Below are 17,293 nucleotides of genomic sequence, written 5' to 3' on the forward strand. Positions count from 1 at the left end.
CACCCACTGGCAGTGCAACACCATCAGCTGCTCCTGCTCGAGGAAGAGCTATTGGCCATGCCTGCTGCCAACACGACGCTGCTGGGGCCAAGGAGGGCAGGTGCAGGGCACAAGTCATAAAACTGAGGACACTTGTGACTAATTTGTCTTCCCCAGGGGATGGAAAGGTCCATCGCTGCGTGGTGCCACCAAGGCAGGGCACCAGCCCTTCTTCCCTGGCTGGAGCGCGCCTGCGGGCAGCCGGGCTCAACTCTTCCTGTTCCCAGGCCAGAGGACACTCCCGGGGCTGAATATCAAAGGCCTGCTGTGAACAATGTCAGCCAAAGTGCATAAACAAAACCTAAAGAGAGGTCACAGCAGTTCCCACAACAAGAACTTACCAGTGGTTAACAAAGGATAAAAGCAATAAAAAAAAAAAAAAAGAGCCCTGGCCCCCAGTTCCTTCCATCTGCACCACCCTTGAGCAGGAGGGTGTCCATCACTGGTGAAATCAAAGCTTTCCTCTCCATTGTTCCCTCAGCAGCAAGAACAGCCCATGGCCCTCTGCCACTGCAGAGCTGGATAAAAGCAACCCGGCCCCCCCCCCAACAGGACCCAGGGCTCTTTCTGCCTCTGTACCTGCCCCGTGGAGCTGCAGTAAAGCTCCTCTCCAAAGCAGGAGGCAGGGCCAGACACAGTGTCCTGCCCCAGCCTTCATCCCTAGGGCACGGCCCGGGGCTACCACAGCAGCTTCTCTGCAGGCTGGGGAACATCCACAACACAGCACAGTGCCTCCAAAGCAGATGTTCACAGTCCAGAGGGGTGTTGCTGCTCCAAAATCCACATCCTTGCAGAGCTCTGTAATTTGGATACCTTAACCTGTCCTTTCAACACATGTCAGAGGGCAGAGTACTGCGATGGTGATGGATCCTGCATAAAGACAGACTCCGGGAGCACTGCGTTCACATGCCTCCCTGGCTACGTAGTACTAACCAGCTGTAATTAATTTACAATCTTCTTCCTGTTTTACACACATACCGCTACTGCTCCTATTCTTATACTCCTCCCTCGACATCTCCTGGAGGTCACTACCAGGACCAGGCTGGAGGAACTTTTGATTCCACGCAGCTTTATGATTATTAGGGTAAATTAATGACTGAGCCTGGCAGAAAACTATTTTGACTGAACAACCTTTACATCACCTTGTCTATATGAAGAGTCTGTCCATATTGCAGCGACTGGTAAAACTTCCAAGTGCCAACAGCCCAGGAGTTCCACTGGGCTGCAGAGGTCCCACTACCTTTGCAGAGATACAAGTCTCCTCTGCCTCATCCACAACAGCAGGAGCTTGCTCCAATGCGATCTCCATCAACGCCAATACTGACAACAAGGCCCAAACAAGAAATTAAAAACTCTGTTCACCACTACCAGCAAAAGCAAGGTTTGCCATGTGGGGACTATTTTTGGGGAGATTTGTACCCTAAATGGGGCTTTTCATGAAAAATCCATTTAATATTCCTCTAAAATTCCAGGAGGGTGAAATCCCCCACTCCTTCATTTCATTACAGATGAAGGAATGCCAGGTATGTGGCAGGAATCTGGGGTGAGAGGAGGAGTGGGATATATTTTAACCAAGCTACAGTGTGGAAAAAGAAAAAGTGATGTAAGGATCAGGATTTGAAATATATTTCCCAGTGCTGAGAAGCCATGCCAGCCAGAAGCATCATGCTAATGCAAATGCTTAAACCAAGGGACACAAAACTAAGTTTAAAGATGACAAAAAACACCCAGCACTGCCACATCCAGCAATCAGAGGTGCTTTTCCTAACACTAGACAAGCTATGCAAGGTGTTATGCAAGAAGCTTACTAATAGCTTAGACCCAGCTCTCGCAGATGGCATCCCCCTTGTGACAACCTTCCTCCTATGCATGGTGGGGTCCCAAGGGCATGTCACTGTGGATATCTCACTGTTTGGGACCTTTTTTAAGGTATTTTGCCTCTGGAGCACTGACAGAGTATTAGTTGATGGCTTTTAGATGCGGTGGATTTATCTAAGCGTAGCAGACAAAGCGCTAGAAGGCAGCTGGTGCTCAAGGTGAGAGGGGTGACAGGGGAGTTCACCCACAAGGAACAGGGGCCCATGTGCCACAGGGGACTTCTGGCCATTCTAGCAGCAACTGAAGTTATTTCTAAAATTGCGTGGAGGAGCTCTGAGAAAGTCCCTGCCAGCCCACAAAGCAGGGCAAGAAGATCAGACCAATAGGCTGTTTCTTATCTGGATGCAGTTGGGCTGCTGTTCAAATGCAGAAACAAGTGTCAGCAAGGCAGGCTAGTAGTTCTTATTTCCTACTACTGTCCTTTGAAGAGAGCAAGAACACCCTGAAGAACAAAATCTCCACATTAAAATCCTTACTGGAAAGGTAAGACTACCCAAAACCTCTTTGCACACACTCGAACACACCTCCAAGCAAGCCTCAGGTAAAGCAGCGAGTCCCCAGGCTCCTATGGGACAGTTTTTCCACTGTACAGAGCCATTTAGGGGCACGGAGGACGCTCCAGGAACTGAAGTTATAGGGTTATAATTTATAATAGGGTTATAGTTTAGAGAAAACGCAGAAAATCGGCCTCAGCTGCAGCCACAAGCCTCCTACCCGTCCTGAGCATCAGGGCACTCAGGAAAGTGCCTACACAGGAGCCCTGTGTGCCACTCCCACGTGCCACCATGGCGTGCAGGTTGCCATCACCCCTCAAAACTTCTCCCACCCAGAGCTCCACCATCCACCAAGTAAGGCACCCAGTGTACCCTGGTCTTCCTGCTGTCCAATTTTCTATCATCCACCATGTTCTCAAGTAGTTCAAACATGAGCTTAGATGCTTTCCAAAGGTGTCTTCTCCTCTGGAACCCATTTGACATAGGTTTGAATGAAGTCACACTTTTACCCAGCATGTTGTAAAGCTCATTTGTCCAGCCAGACTTGCCAAGAGCAGCACACCGAGCTTCCTCTAGGTGTAACAGCCTGACTATGGCCACTGGAGCACAGGAACTGGCCACCTTCACAGAATCTCACTGGCAACGTAAAAGATTTTCTCCCTATCAGCACAGCACATCTATTTCCTGACAGATGAGGGGAGAAGCTGCTTCATACTTCACCTCAGTCCTGAAATAAATAAAAAGCTAAAAACTACTGTCCTGCTTAAACCCATGAATTTTAAGAGCATAAAACCTTCCAAGTCAGTCCATGAATCCAGCTTGCTTCATATTCTGACAGTGGTCAATAGCAATTGCTTAAGGGTAAAAGCATACCTGCATGGAGGGATTCTTACCATACATATACTTCTTTCAGCTTCAGGCAATGAGTAGTTTGAAGACCTTTTACTTGACTCAACTGTACATTAAGCATAGATGGACCTATTCTCCATGATTTTAGCTGACCTCCCCTTCTTCCCCACAAAGCCCTTTCCAGCCTTCCCACCACCCTTACTGTCTTCTATAGTAATTATGCACTCTATCTCTGCAAGCACCATTCTCAGCTTTGCTGTTGCAGATGCTCAGGCACAGAACTGAGGTCAGAGCCAACAGCCATGGCTTGTCATGAGCAAACACAAATGGATCCAGGTCTCCTGACTCTCAGTGCAACACTCTTGTCATGGTCTCTGCTGCATTAGGAAATGGAAATCAAGCCCAGTGATAAAAAAAAGGAAGAAAAGATCTCTAAGGATGTAAAAAACCCAATACAACTAAAAAAGACCAAAACAAAACAGAAACTTGGAACTAAGGCACTTTGCTGCCCTAAGAGATAGGGCTTGGCTCATGTGATGAACATGGAGGGGGAAAGGTGTTTGTCAACTAAATATAGGAAACTGAGTACCTAAAAAGAGCAAAAGGAGCCTGAAGAACTCTTGGGAAACCATGCCGGGGGGTTGAGCCATTTAAAACTGAGAAGTTTTGTTGAAGCTGATGCTCAGGGACCAGCCTGCTATCTGCACAAAGCAGTGGGAGTGAGCAACGGGAATCGGCACAGCTGCTCTGTGCCTGACGTATCAAACCGGGGTGGAAATCCCACCATATGACTTTGGGGATAATGTTAAATCCATTACAGCATTCTCCCCTCCCCTGCTCATCCCACACAAGCTTCAAAACTTCTGGTTTATGACTGGCTGCTAGAGGATCATTGCAGGCTGTCTCTGGAGGGATAATCCTAAATTTTAAGTGACAGTTCATGGCCATCTTCTCTTTCTTCTGAAATGCTGTCTTACACAGTGCATTAAGTGTTTCAGAGATTAATAACTGGAGCAAAGAGTTCTAATCTCAGTGTCCTAACGGAGATTTAGCAAAGAACAGTTAGTGTTTGAAGTTGCTATGGCACAGGAAACATAAGAAGCCTTGAAGACCAAAAGCAAGGCTCATATACAGCTCAAACGGAAATCTGGGACATTAAACACGTGATCTATGTTTAGTCTCCAGGGCTTCTCACTGACGTGGTGTTTCCACTCGGAGCAGGTCTTAGGGACCCCGTGAAAGGTGGAACCCAGTTTGAGCTCTCCTTTAGATTAAGTAGACCAAGCTCACCAAGCTTGTTAAGTTGCAACTTGTACTTTTTGTATTCTTTGACCTGAATTAGGTGATAACTGCATTGTATAATAAGGTTACAGGTTGCTTTGAACTTAATATACAGAGGACCAAATGGAAACCACTTGACTATCTCTGAACTGGCAATTTGTCAGCTCACAGGAGATCCACCAGGATAAACATGCTACAGATTCTGAGGCTGCCTGTACAGCAGCACACTCAACAGCAGCCCTACAACCACCTGGCAAAGGCCCTCACAGTGTCAGTTCAAGTTTCTTGTCCAGAGAATGATCTCTTTTATTTCAGTAAACAATTTTCTCATCATAACAATTCCTCCTACTGCTCCTCACACAACCAGAAGTCCCATTAAAAAGGAGCCAAACAGGTGCATTACTGGCCTGCTCCCCTCTCAGGTGGCATAAGCCACAGAAGAAATTGTGCAAACCCCTTCTGGGTTTGGTGAACACTGATTATATGAAAACACACCAAATTCTGCATATGGGTATGAGAAAACCTTGTCACAAGTGTCACAGTGGTGGAGCTCTACAAGGACTCTGACCAACACTACTGTCAAAAATAACACCACTGTGTCCTCCTACCCTCATCACCATGCCCTCTTTCCATTTTTCTCCTGCCAGCACCAATGCTCATTTAGCACCACAGCAAATTGTATCAGGGAACTGAATTTAAATGGTAACATTAATCCTGTTTCGCAAGGTTCACGCTTTTCATGGTGCTACTCCAAGCAACTGAATGCCCACCAGCACACTCAGAACAGCCTGTGACTGTGATCATGTTGTCCAAGTTCCTTACTTACTCTAGCTATTGTGGGGATAAAGTAACAAATTAATGGCTAATGTTGAGAAGATTATGAAATTATGCTTCCTTGAAGCTGTTTATGCAGCTGATCTGTACAGAATTAGGCAGCTCTGCTTTGAATTAATGCAAGTGAAGTGGCTGGCACAATTTGGCCAAACATTTAAAAGTAATATAACCATCCATAACAGATACCCTTTTAGACCTTCATTCTGGGACAGTTTTACGCACAAGACCCTCTTATCTATTTAGCAACCAACACCACGTAGGAGAACAAATTTCTGTATCTTGAGTACCCACTCTGCCATGATAGCTAAAGATGCGTCAGAAAGGGGTCAAATAGCAATGGGACATCATATACTCCAGGTCACTGACAAGAACAAGATCAGAAAAGACACCTAGGTGGGGTGTGACTTTGCCATGTTTCAGCACAGCACGTTCTTCCACATTCTTTACCACCTATAGAATTGCCTTAATGGTCTTGCAAATTAGTATGCTCCAGGCAGATAGGGATAGGATCAATAGTCCAAACTTGAGGTTACCTTAAGGCAACAAGCTCTCTTCTCCTCCTCCTCCCCTGCTCAGCAGCCTGTTAGGACCCTGTCAAAAGTCACCAAGACTTGTACCCCACCTGAGAGTGGCCAGTGCTGGGCACCGCAGGAGCAGGTCTGTAACAACACTTCCCTCATACAGTTGTGGAGGAATATGCCACGGCAAGACCTCCTACACACAGGTGTCAAGACCTCCGTGCTTGATAGCAGATTTTCCTGATTTTAAATCATAGAACTGGGTAATACTTTTTGAATCCAGAAATGTTGCCATCCTGTGGCAACACACTCCTCACTTCTGCATCAACAAGCACCTCATGTCCTTTGTTTTGAATCTGCCAGATGACAAATTACGTTGATGCTCTGCGGCCCCTGGGGCCAGTAAGCCACCATCTCCTCACCTTCTTTATACTAGTCTGATATTTTCTCCATAGCCTTACCTTTTCCAGCCTAACAGTTTACGGCTTTTGCCAATGTAATGGAGTGTGCTTACATTTCAGTTCAGCATTTAGTATTGATTATTTTTTTGGGAAAGCAATAGCAAGTTGTTCAGTGCAGCACCTGAATCCCCAATCAGAATTAAGCTAGAGTATGTTGTGCAGCAGGACATGGGCCTGGCTGCAAACCTGCATTTTTCAGCAAGGCACAACCAATTAAATATATCCTTATTGCTGTACTCTTTAAAGAGGTCAATCATTGAAACACATAAGTTAGTGGCAAAGCAAAAAGTTCATTTTATTGCTAAAACAACTTTTGATAAAAAAGCCCCATCAGTCAAGAGCTGCCTTACTCAGCCACACTCCTGTAAAAGCACTTAAGGACTGCACAAGATTTGGCAGTCACTCCTTCAGGACTGAGCTTTACAGAGGGTTCTGTCTTTACAGCTCAGCAGTGCTTTCATTGACCAGGTCTCCAGTTCCACCCAAGACATAATAATATCACTGATATAAACAAAATCAGAAACTATCTGAAATCCTACTGCTTGTTCTGCGGTGGTTTAGCAGAAAGCGTGTCTCAGGAAGGAAATTAAACAAGAGGGGAGTGCAGGAGGCCCCAGAGGACAGGCGGGGGTCAGCCCCTGACCTCAGCACCACCTCCCGCCACCAGCTGCCGCCCGAGGGAGACGCCTGCTGGGCTGAGCCGCTCAGCACAAGCCCTGGCCCAGCCCTACAAACCCAGCACACATTAATTAAATTTAAAAAAGCTGTAAAACATACTCTCAAAAGCTCCTCAGCCTTACTATGGAAGTTTATAAGACGATGGTTTTCTCTGGAGCACACTTCCGTTGTGCTCCTCCTTGCAGTTGCACGCGCCCGTGCTGGCACCAGCAGCACGAAGCCTCGTGGGTGCTACGACCAGGCCAGCGGCCGCCCCAGCACAACTCATCCTCCTGGCTCAAGTGACTGGATGAGGTGCTTGGTGCTCTCTGAAAGCCAGCAAGGCTAAGCTGAGGCCTGTGCTCCATGCACAGCCCATTCTGCACACCAATCATTCTTGTTTTCTCTGCACTGCTCTCCCCATCTGAGGGTCTGTGCTGAAGGTGCGGCACTACGCCTGCTCACAAGGATTGCCTGCGCTGGATGCCAGCGCTCTGCTGGGTGCTAATGCCTCTGCTGTCCGTGGCGCCTGCTTTGGAAGGCGAATAGGGACATAGACATTTGAAGCACAGTGTTCCTTGAGGTATTCTCCCCCTTTTTCTTCATAGTCTTTTCTGGTTATCCAGCCTTCCTCACGGGCCATGTATTCCACTGCCCAATCCCTAGCCCCATACCAGGCATCTAGAACAGGACTGGAAGCAAGGTGAACCTGGATGGAAGGAAAATAGAACAACAACATCAATTCAAGACAGGAAAGGAAAGCCATTTTTACCCTCATTACAGTGGTACATGACACAAAAAACTGAATTTCAGAAGTCTGAGCTGATTATTCAGTGGGGAAGAGTAATGTTAGGAATGGGTTTGAAGCGTGTTTTCACCTTGAGATCAACTCTCAGTGAACCTGCTTTTGTTTCTAGAGGTTGAGAAAGCACATGGGTGTGCCACATTCACAACCAAGAGCCCTCACAGCTGGAAGCCAATGCTGGAAGAGTTGGTGATACATACTGCAAAACAAGTATCAAGTGCTCCAATTAAACTTCCTCCCTGCTTGAAGTAGCAGGGAGGAATACTGCAGGCTAAAAAAATTGCAGCGTGTGGGGAAAAAAACACTCCTATTACTCTAGCATGAACTGCTTTCCTGGTTCAGCTATGGGCTCACCAGTCTAGACACCATGTAAATCCCACGTGCGATATCTGTGAAGTGACATGGACCGTATTTTAATGGAAAGAAAGGTCTTATCCAGTTACAAGCCACAGCATTACCATCAGAAGAAAACACGCTCATTTTCTTCTCACAGACACAAGTTACACACTCAAAACTTTGCAAGCAATATCCTTCCTAAAACTACCAAGTATATATAACTAAGTTTCTGTCAGTCACACCTGGCTCAGAGCTACATACAGTACCTGCACAAAACAAAGGCTGCGGAATCACAAGATTATACTTGCATTGCTTTTTCTTTTCTCCCCAAGGTTACCACCTGATTTTCTAGAAGACAGTAGATTTGAAGAGACAAGGTGGTTTCTGAACAGCAAAGGAGACCCTTGCAACTCTTGTTACAAAATGCACAGACGACTCTGGGACTTGCCCAGCTTGTACTGTGCTCGCTACTGAAAAGGTTGCAAAGGATCACAGATACTGAATCTCTTTTGCTGCTGTCCCAGACAGTCATTACATGTAACAAATTGAACACGTCACTTTTTTTGGTGACATTTTGAAGAAAACAGTTTCTCTCAGCAACTACTTCTAACTACTCCTAACAGAAGTCACTTGTTCCAGATAGCAACTGTCCCAATCGTAAGAAAACAACCTGCAAATTTCTAGCTAAACATGCTTGTGTGTGCATGGTGTTTTAGCTGAAGGAGGTTTTCCCTTTCCAAAGCATCTACCCTACTCTCTCTAATGTCTTCATAAAGAACAACTGTATCTGTAACTTTCATCTTCTCAGGTCAGAAAAGCTGTTTGCAGTGTCTTGTCATAAACCACTCTCCATTCCCACGCTCTAAGTACACCTGCTCTGTACCTCTCCCAAACTCAAATTACTTTTGAGCGCAGACGAACAGGCTGTTCATGCAGATATCATGTCAATACAGGTACCTGAAAAGATGACTGGAACGGCCTCATTTCAAGGAGCTCCTTCTGGACTCTGGCTTTCAGTCCAGGGTACATTGTATTTCCACCAGTGAGAAAAACATTCTGGACAAGAATAGCTTGTTGTTCCTTTGGATACCTACCAGGAACAAAAAACAATTTCAGTCTTCCTCAAGGACATCTGTCCTATGAACTGAACTACTATGGGCAATACTGACACCTTGTCTTCAGGATTCACTTTGAGAAACCTTCCTCACTTTCCTAGTATGAAAACCTGAGGTCATTTTTCTGAAAAATCAAGGGGTGGTAGAAGAAAATCCTTAAAGCACTCTGTGCACTGCACCCCATAAATCAACAATTTAATTCTTAAATTCTTAAATTTAATAAAATGCAATCTCATACATTCAAACAATTCAGGGGTGACATTTCCTTAATGCTAAGTTGTCTGGAAACAGTTGTCCAACAAGTGTGCCTATACTATAACAAAAATGTCACCCCTGATTTAGGTCTTGCAAAACCAGAGACTGTCAGCTCACTGTTTCATGGAATAGATATTCATAAGTGTTTGTTGTTTCTCTCTATAACAAGTTGGACCAGGGCTCTCCAAAGCGTAGTGTGTGCAAGACAATCCATTGGGGTGCAGGGAGAAGATATTTTTTCTACCATTAATAAATAAATCAATCAAACAGGGGTTATTTAACCTTCATCTCATCCTTTTTTAATTTCTATTTTTGTGTAGGTTTAAAAATGTAATATATCAGTTTAGTAGTTCCTGTATTTAACTTATGAATATTGGAGCTGTGTGCTCAAAAATTTTTTACTGATGGGTTAATCAATCAAAAAAGTTTGGAGACCACTGACTTAAAACAAGGAAAGTTACAGATGGTTTACAGAACAGGAAGACACGTCTAACCTGAAATGCTCAACCCCACCAGAAAGAACTATTCAAACATATTTTCTCAAATTATTGTTAAGTAACCAGTATTGCAAAAGCTGGTATCAAAACAAGGTTAGCTTCTTTGAAGTAACTGCCAAGTAGCTTTGTAAACTCACCTCTCGAGGACATATTGCATGGTTTCTGCTATACCAGCCTGGTCTTCTCCTATCAGTGAGGGCTGGAAGACAATCTCTGGAGCCCTGATTCTTTCAGTGCCAAGGAAAAGCTGGTGGTACTCTGCCAGGTTAAACACGGGCTTTAAAAAGATGAGATTGAAAAGTGGTGGGAAATTATGTTAAAGAACAGTAATGTTCTAGAACATGCAAGGTTTGCAAACAATTCTGTACAAAAAAACAGGTTGTAATGTTTTCACAGAGAAAGGTTCCAAAAGGCCAAGGAAGATGGGAGTTTTCCTATATGTTGTTCTGTGTGGTATCACACAATCCTGAGGCTCATCCTCACAAGTTGAAAATTTGTGTCCACTGGGATGTGATATTAGGCTACGGGTGACACACAAAAAAATTTGAGGACATTTTTCCCTAATAACATGGCACTGCTACAACAGGCACTGCCTGCAGAGTGAGCCAAGTGGGTATATTCATGTTCTAAAGCATCAGCTAAGATTGCAAGAGGACTTCTCTCTTAATGTCCTGTTCAGACAGTTTAAGTATCTCTTCCAAGAGCAGGCAAACATTCACATGTGGAAAAATCATAGCAGCAACCTCTGGCACAAGGTGGAGATACAGAAATCAAACCTGCACTGCAGCAACAGGCTTCTCAACTTCATGCTGTTCCTCAGCAAATAAAGGTTCAAACTCATTAATACTTTCCACATCCTCCAGTGACTGTTCACTGCCTAATGGATCCAAATCAGGAGTCTGGAAACATAGAAGGTGTATTATGGTCAGTTAGCTCGGTGCTAGGTACACATATGACTTCAATTCTGGTGACACATTTGGAAAATTCAACACCCATCTCCTCAAATCTCAACTTTTTAACATGCCTGAAACCAAGCATGCTGTTCTCCAGCACTGAAGACAAAAGTCAGAATGGTGAACAACACAAAACAGAAGACAGGCATTCACTCAAAGCATGAAAATGAAACACTTTCAATAAATTTATCATGACGCCAGCTCAGATATTAAAGGCCTTAGTCAACAGTCTGACTGCCAGGATTCTAGCCAGCCACATCCTAAACATAACAACATACTACAACTTATTAAAAAAACTTTTTAAACTGGTTAAAACTTGGTGCACTCCCAGCACCTCTACCTGCTCTATAATTACCAATAAATTCCCTGCCTTGCTCCTGTGGGAGTGGAAAACAAATATTTGCTAGCTACAAAGCTGCCACACAACTATTGACAGTTTCAACCACCTAGCATTTGTACACGGGGTATACCAAAAGCCCTTATATTTTACACAGATGTGAAGGTGTTTCCAATCTCCTTCCTCCTGAAAAGCATCACTCAAAATCCTAGAGTACTTCACTGTTGTGAAGTAGGAGCACCTTTTTAATTACCTCCTTCATTTTTGTGTTACAATGCTACCTTTGCAATTTTGGTGCTAAAAATTTGTTTCTGTTATTTTAAATTTGAAACATTTGTTGCAACATCTAGCAAGCATACCAGGATGAGATAAAGCTTGATCATTTAAACATTCTTAAGTATCTAGCTTACATCCACACAAAACCCAAGCAATTACTCAAACTGAAGTTTAAGCAGTGTTCATTGTCACAGCAAACAACCTGTAGTCACCTGAAGTTATCACCAACATCTAATCTTTGTTAAATCCATTTATTTTTATGTCTTAAAAAAAGGCAACAAAAAGAAACATTGAACTCAGCTGAAGGCTTGGCACACACCCTAGACCAACATAATTAGTTCTTTGACTCCTTTACACAGCCACAGAGGGATGGCCTATCTTCACAGATGGATTTGGTGATAGTAGGTGCTCTCACAAAGCACAGACCAAACAAAAAGGTTTGGGGATTCATTCCAAGGTCCGAGACTACACCTAGTAAAAACGGAGTGTGAAATCCAAGACAGACATGTTGGAACTTGGGCACCAGCACTGAGCAAAATTACAAGAAGCTAACAATCTTTTCAATTATCTTCTTTCTAGAACAATTTATTCTGACAGAAGGCAGAAAGATTCTTTATCACAATGGTAAAGCCCTCACCTACTTCAATTTCACTCAAATGCAGACATTCTCATTCTTACATAGACTTTCCTGATAATGATAAACAAAATAAAACACCCAGGTACTGGCTCACTTGCTAGTTTTGGCTATATCTCAAGTTCCATACTTGACACAAGCACTCCTCTATCTGGCACCATGCTCCTCTATGCTCTCATTTTTTTGTTTTTCTCTCTACCTTTTCCTGAGCAAAGACTGATATAACTAAAAAAGCTCTATCTGATGTGACTTGAAAGGCAATTACAAGTAAACACACAGTCTTAGAGCATCTCTTAGAAGCTGCTGCTATGTGCTGTGATTGTATTAGTCTGGCAGAGCAGACAAATATGCTTCTCATCCTCAAGACAACTCCAGCAACCAAGTGTAGCAATTAATCTTTCATTGTTAAGTAAACAAAATAGGACATGCTGCTTAACCACACCAAAACAAGATAGCCAAAATGAAGGCAAAGGGTTAATTGTTTACCATAAAGTTCTCTGCACCTGAAAGGGAAGAACAGAAAGGAAAACAAATACTGTTTTTAACAAAAAGCTCTATAGGCTCTTCTCTATCTTTAATAGAAGGCTACTGACATTTAAGGATGGTTGCTTTAGAATTATAACTGCTTGAGGGTTAAGTACTTAAAAACTCCATGTCATTTCATTGTCAGACACTGAAAAAAAAAAAAATCTTTAACATACAGGCCCACTTATTTGTCCAAAATCAATGCAAAAACAGAGTTAGAGGTTGGTTTAAAGTGTGAACAAAATCACTATGTTAACTGCTGCATTTACAACCTCTAAGCAAGTCCAACTTAAGTAAGGACAGTGGCTGGCATATGCTGCCACGAGTAAGTACAAAGGGAAGCAGTGGTACCCTCTCTGACCCACTAGGACTATTTTCTTTTTTCCTCTTCAACTTCTTAAAGATGTGCAAGAAATTTTTAAGGAAACTTACTATTTCATATAAATATACTTCAACTACTGTCAGGAAACCTAGAGATTATGCTTAGAACTGTATGGAATCAAACTCTAAGATATGGCCCAGAGCACAATGCAGAACAGCACAAGAAGGGTTATTGATTTCAGGCATACTCTGTAAAATCAAAACTGTCACTTTCTATAGCTGCAAGAGAGAAGCAGCTGCCAAATTAACAATGAGTTGCAGTGTTAAAGGAAAAACTTAGTTCATCAAAAAAGTCTGAAGGGGCACATTTTCAAGTATAGAAACTTCATTCTCTCAGAGATAAGAAGAGGATTAACTTGGTGAAAGCATTATACCTCTGGCTTGCTGTCCACAACATCTACTTCAATATTGACTTCTGCCTGTAGGATTTTCTGCTTTGTTTGTTCAACAGACAGACTCAATTTGTTGATGTAAGACTGAAGTTCTTCTGCAGAGTCCATGTTCAGCTCGACCAAAGCTTTGTGGAATTGATCCATTTGACCATCTTCTAAAAGTTCCTACAGACAGATCTGAGTTAGCTGTGGTGAACAATAGAGAGTAATAACTATTTTTCAGTTGTGTGCATATAGACACTTTGCCTTTATTACTAAATATTATGATGTGCACGCTTCAGCAGCATTCAAAATATTTCACAAAAGTATTGTTCAGAATCTAAAAGCATCCTCTGCATCAATAATCTCTCCCTTTTATCTTGCAAGTAACCTTAAAAAACTCCTATCAGAAAACACACAGGACAGTTGTAGCCTCTTTACAGTGATGCATGACCCTCTGATAAAGATCCAGGAGCAGCCTGCCCTCCTCCCAGAAGATCACACAGAAAACTTTTCCTTGATTACCTGTACGTATAGTAACCTGTCCAGCCTCTCTTGGTCAAGTTGCAGCTTCTCTTCTCGGCGACGTGCATTGAGTTCTTGAAGTCGACGTAATTGCTGCTGCCGTCTCTCCTGCTTTTCCTCTGATGTCAGAGTGCTCCCCAGCAGTTTGTTAGAGAAAGGCAGCTGCATCTTGTGCATGTTGTTCTCATAGTACTCTGGGGACCGCCACTTGTGTAGCTCTGAATGTTTTGAAAGCAAAATAACTGTTATGCCAGACAGAAAACACTGATTCGCATGTTGTACGCAATCCATGCTACGTTCAGACTGAGAAGAAAGATGACAAGAGTCTAGCCTGGGATTCTGTCACTTCTTGGCAGCTGTCCCCATATTTAGCTACCCTCTCATAGCACCAGCTTCCAGTCTCATACGTGGTGCACATGGTTCTTTGTGCTCTGATCTCCAGCACGCAAGAAACACAAAGTACTAAGCAGTGGGAAGTGCACACAAATGTCTCTTCTCTCTTCCCAAGGTAAGAGGGAGTTCTCACACATCACAGGAGTCCTGCAGGCCCTTTTGTGAGGGACAAATTTAAGAAAATACCTTTTCTTTGGCCACTACTTAAGATAACATTCCCCATGGGAGTTTTAACTTCTTTAATTCACAAAAAGTCATGAGAAGTGTCCTCTGAAATTCTGGAAACCTTAAAGCACGTAAGAAACATGGCCAGATGCATATAATCATCCTAACCAATTTAATGTTTTGTTGGCAGTATAAAGTAAACAATAAATTCATTTAAAATTCTTTTCCTCTGAAATAACCCCAACTTTTATTCACAGAGAAATCTGCATTAATACAGATTTTATTTTTGTAATTTAATTTTGTTTCTATCTTAATGTTAAATTTAAAACTGTTCTCAAGCATTTCCCATGGATTACAGAAAGACAGCTATAAAGAAAGCAAAAGAAAGAGTATCTCTGCCAGAATCCCAGCCAACTTGAGAACACGGGATATAGAGGACAAAACTAAATTCGGATGAGGATGAACGCTATCTAGTGGTAAATTACAGCTGGTTCTACCTTCTATATAATCCTCTGCAATGTAGCTATGCTCGTGCAGTATTTCCTCCATGCGACTGAGAGTGATGGCAGCAAAATGTCCTGGGTATTTCAGCTGAAGGAGGCGTTGGAGATACACAGCTGCTTGACACCCTCCAAGATTAATACGTTTGCAGTTTTTAGCATCCAATCTGAAAATGCAAAGAGACACAACCGAGATTGGAGAGATCCACAAGTTCAGAGTAAAACAGACCTACTTTCCACAGTATTATTTAATTTCTGAGATGGTCAAATAGACAGATGAATATTCACAGATAAATATTTAAAGACTCAGTTACCAGAGAATCTAACACACTGCCTCTTCTCCAACAACAAGCATAATCGCTACTTCGTTTACTGCAGATACTTTCTGAAAGACTCTGTTCTGCTTTAAGAAAACCAAGCTTTAAATAATTTTGGCTACAGTAAGAAAATGTTTTATTTCAGGAAAGGAAGTGATGGTTAGTGAGCTAGAAGTAGTTCCTTAACCTTTGTAACATTTCACAGTAGGCCAAGTGCAACCCTTGAAAATTTGAAGCATCTACCAGATATAATAAAGCCATTTCCTGCAGGATTTAAAAAAAAAAAAAAAAAGAGTAGAGCAACATAGCAGCATAATCAGAATGGTAAAAGCCTCAGGAACTGCAGAAATCTCACAGAGTGCTTTCTTTTGTCCCAAAGCTCCTTTAAAACCTATGGTTTTTAATGCCAGATCTTACTTGGGGCAAATATCCCCTTCTACTTTTGAAAATACAGATCTATGCATGAATAGTAACTAAAAATACAGGATGTACAAGGACAGCACTGCTTCTTCAATTCAAAGTTCAACAGAACTTAGCAAACTCTGCAGACCTAGTTTTAACTTGTCAGTATAAATTAAGACCTGATACTGCAGGAGCTGGAATACTGAACGCTAGAGGAATGCGTATTTGCATCGTTAAGAAGTCAAAGCCTGACAAAGAGAGGCTGCACCAAACTTCCCACACCAGGAACTCACCTGCCTTCCAAGACTGGCAAAATGTGAGTACACTGATAACCTGAAGATATTACCAAACCACTGCAGGGCCAGGTCTGCCTTCTGTTGTGGTAAAAACTGTACAAGCTATCTACACCATAGGACACTTTTGGCACTTGATAACATTCAAAGAGGAGCTCTGACATCATTTGTCTCGAATACAGAGGATTGCACACAGCTTCTGTCAAAACAATTGGATGATCAACACAACCCTGTAAGAGACAAGAGAAAAGAAATATAATAAAAGGATGAAGGGTAAATCCAGGGATACTTATCCTTGCTTTTTCTTTTGAACATCAGCAAGAACTCCTCCAAAACAGCAATGAGAAGGCACTTTATGTGCAGGCTATAATCTCATAAATTAAATTATAGCTACTGCTTAAGGGGGTAAAAAGAAGTCCTGTCTACAGCAGAGCTTCCAACGTTAATTCAACCAAACTCCCAAGGGTGGAGGAGAACGGATTTTTAAAAGCATATACTAAATACTAAAAATCTTAGTAACCAAAATCTATGCCATGAAGAGGTGAAGTAAGAGTGAAAACTGCTGGAAGTTTAGTTCAGCATCAGGTAAAGCTTTCAAACTGGTGTTGTCACACAGGCAAAAAAGGCTTCATGGTCTGAGAAGCAACTCTCAACTCAGCTGGGTATACAAAACAAGAAGCACTACTACTAAGAGCACTATACGAAACTAATAAATATTTAATGGCTTTCTCAAAACTGATCCTGGGTTCTGGCGCTCAGCCGCAGCCTGAAAAGATGCTGCAGTCCAAATCCCTCGCACTTCCCTTTCACCACAAAACTATAAAGAAATTAAGAGAATAGTGAGGTTGAAAAGACACCCCTGGGGCGCACCCAGCCCGGCCAGGGTCCCCACCGCATGCTACAGAGGGCTCGTCCCCCAGGCCGAGGGGCACAACCCAACGCCCCAGCACAACCCAGGGCGATGCTGGACCGCCCGTTCCCACGACGCACCCAGGCACAACCCCCGCGCAAGCCCCCCTCAAGGCCCGGGCCTGCTTTTCCCGGCGGGTTCAGGGCCCGGCGCATCCCCCCCTCCGCAGCTCCCCGCCCGCGGGACCTGCGAGGCGACGCCGAGGCGCTGGAAGACGTGGTCGAGGAGCAGCTCCTGCAGCTCCAGCTGGACGGGCACGTTGCGGTCGAAGGGCGAGCGGAGCAGCCAGCGC

At 43.4% G+C, this 17,293-nt stretch overlaps 1 protein-coding gene across 1 annotated transcript; it reads right to left on the reverse strand.

The window, feature by feature from the left end:
- Positions 1 to 6,632: 6,632 nt before the first annotated feature.
- Positions 6,633 to 17,287, reverse strand: ACTR5 (ARP5 actin related protein 5 homolog). Its single transcript, XM_026862134.1, has 9 exons — positions 17,188 to 17,287; positions 16,092 to 16,321; positions 15,077 to 15,246; positions 14,022 to 14,239; positions 13,500 to 13,682; positions 10,796 to 10,918; positions 10,157 to 10,296; positions 9,110 to 9,242; positions 6,633 to 7,720 (listed from the first exon to the last, which is right to left on the reverse strand). Exons 2-9 carry the CDS (start codon positions 16,256 to 16,258, stop codon positions 7,463 to 7,465), a joined length of 1,392 nt encoding a protein of 463 aa, XP_026717935.1. The 5' UTR covers positions 16,259 to 16,321; positions 17,188 to 17,287; the 3' UTR covers positions 6,633 to 7,462.
- Between the last annotated feature and the right edge of the window lie 6 nt (positions 17,288 to 17,293).

Source organism: Athene cunicularia, assembly GCF_003259725.1.
Source record: "Athene cunicularia isolate RWA chromosome 20 unlocalized genomic scaffold, athCun1 chr20_part1, whole genome shotgun sequence".
Lineage (NCBI taxonomy): Eukaryota > Metazoa > Chordata > Aves > Strigiformes > Strigidae > Athene > Athene cunicularia.

Bases quoted from the DNA above. Each gene is read 5' to 3' on its own strand.
- ACTR5 (XM_026862134.1), bottom strand. From the start codon at position 16,258: ATGATGTCAGAGCTCCTCTTTGAATGTTATCAAGTGCCAAAAGTGTCC. The intron at 9,243-10,156 runs GTGAGTTTACAA...TGTTCCTGGTAG, and splicing joins ATGCAATATGTCCTCGAGAG to GTATCCAAAGGAACAACAAG. The intron at 7,721-9,109 runs GTACCTGTATTG...CCTTCCATCCAG, and splicing joins CGTTCCAGTCATCTTTTCAG to GTTCACCTTGCTTCCAGTCC.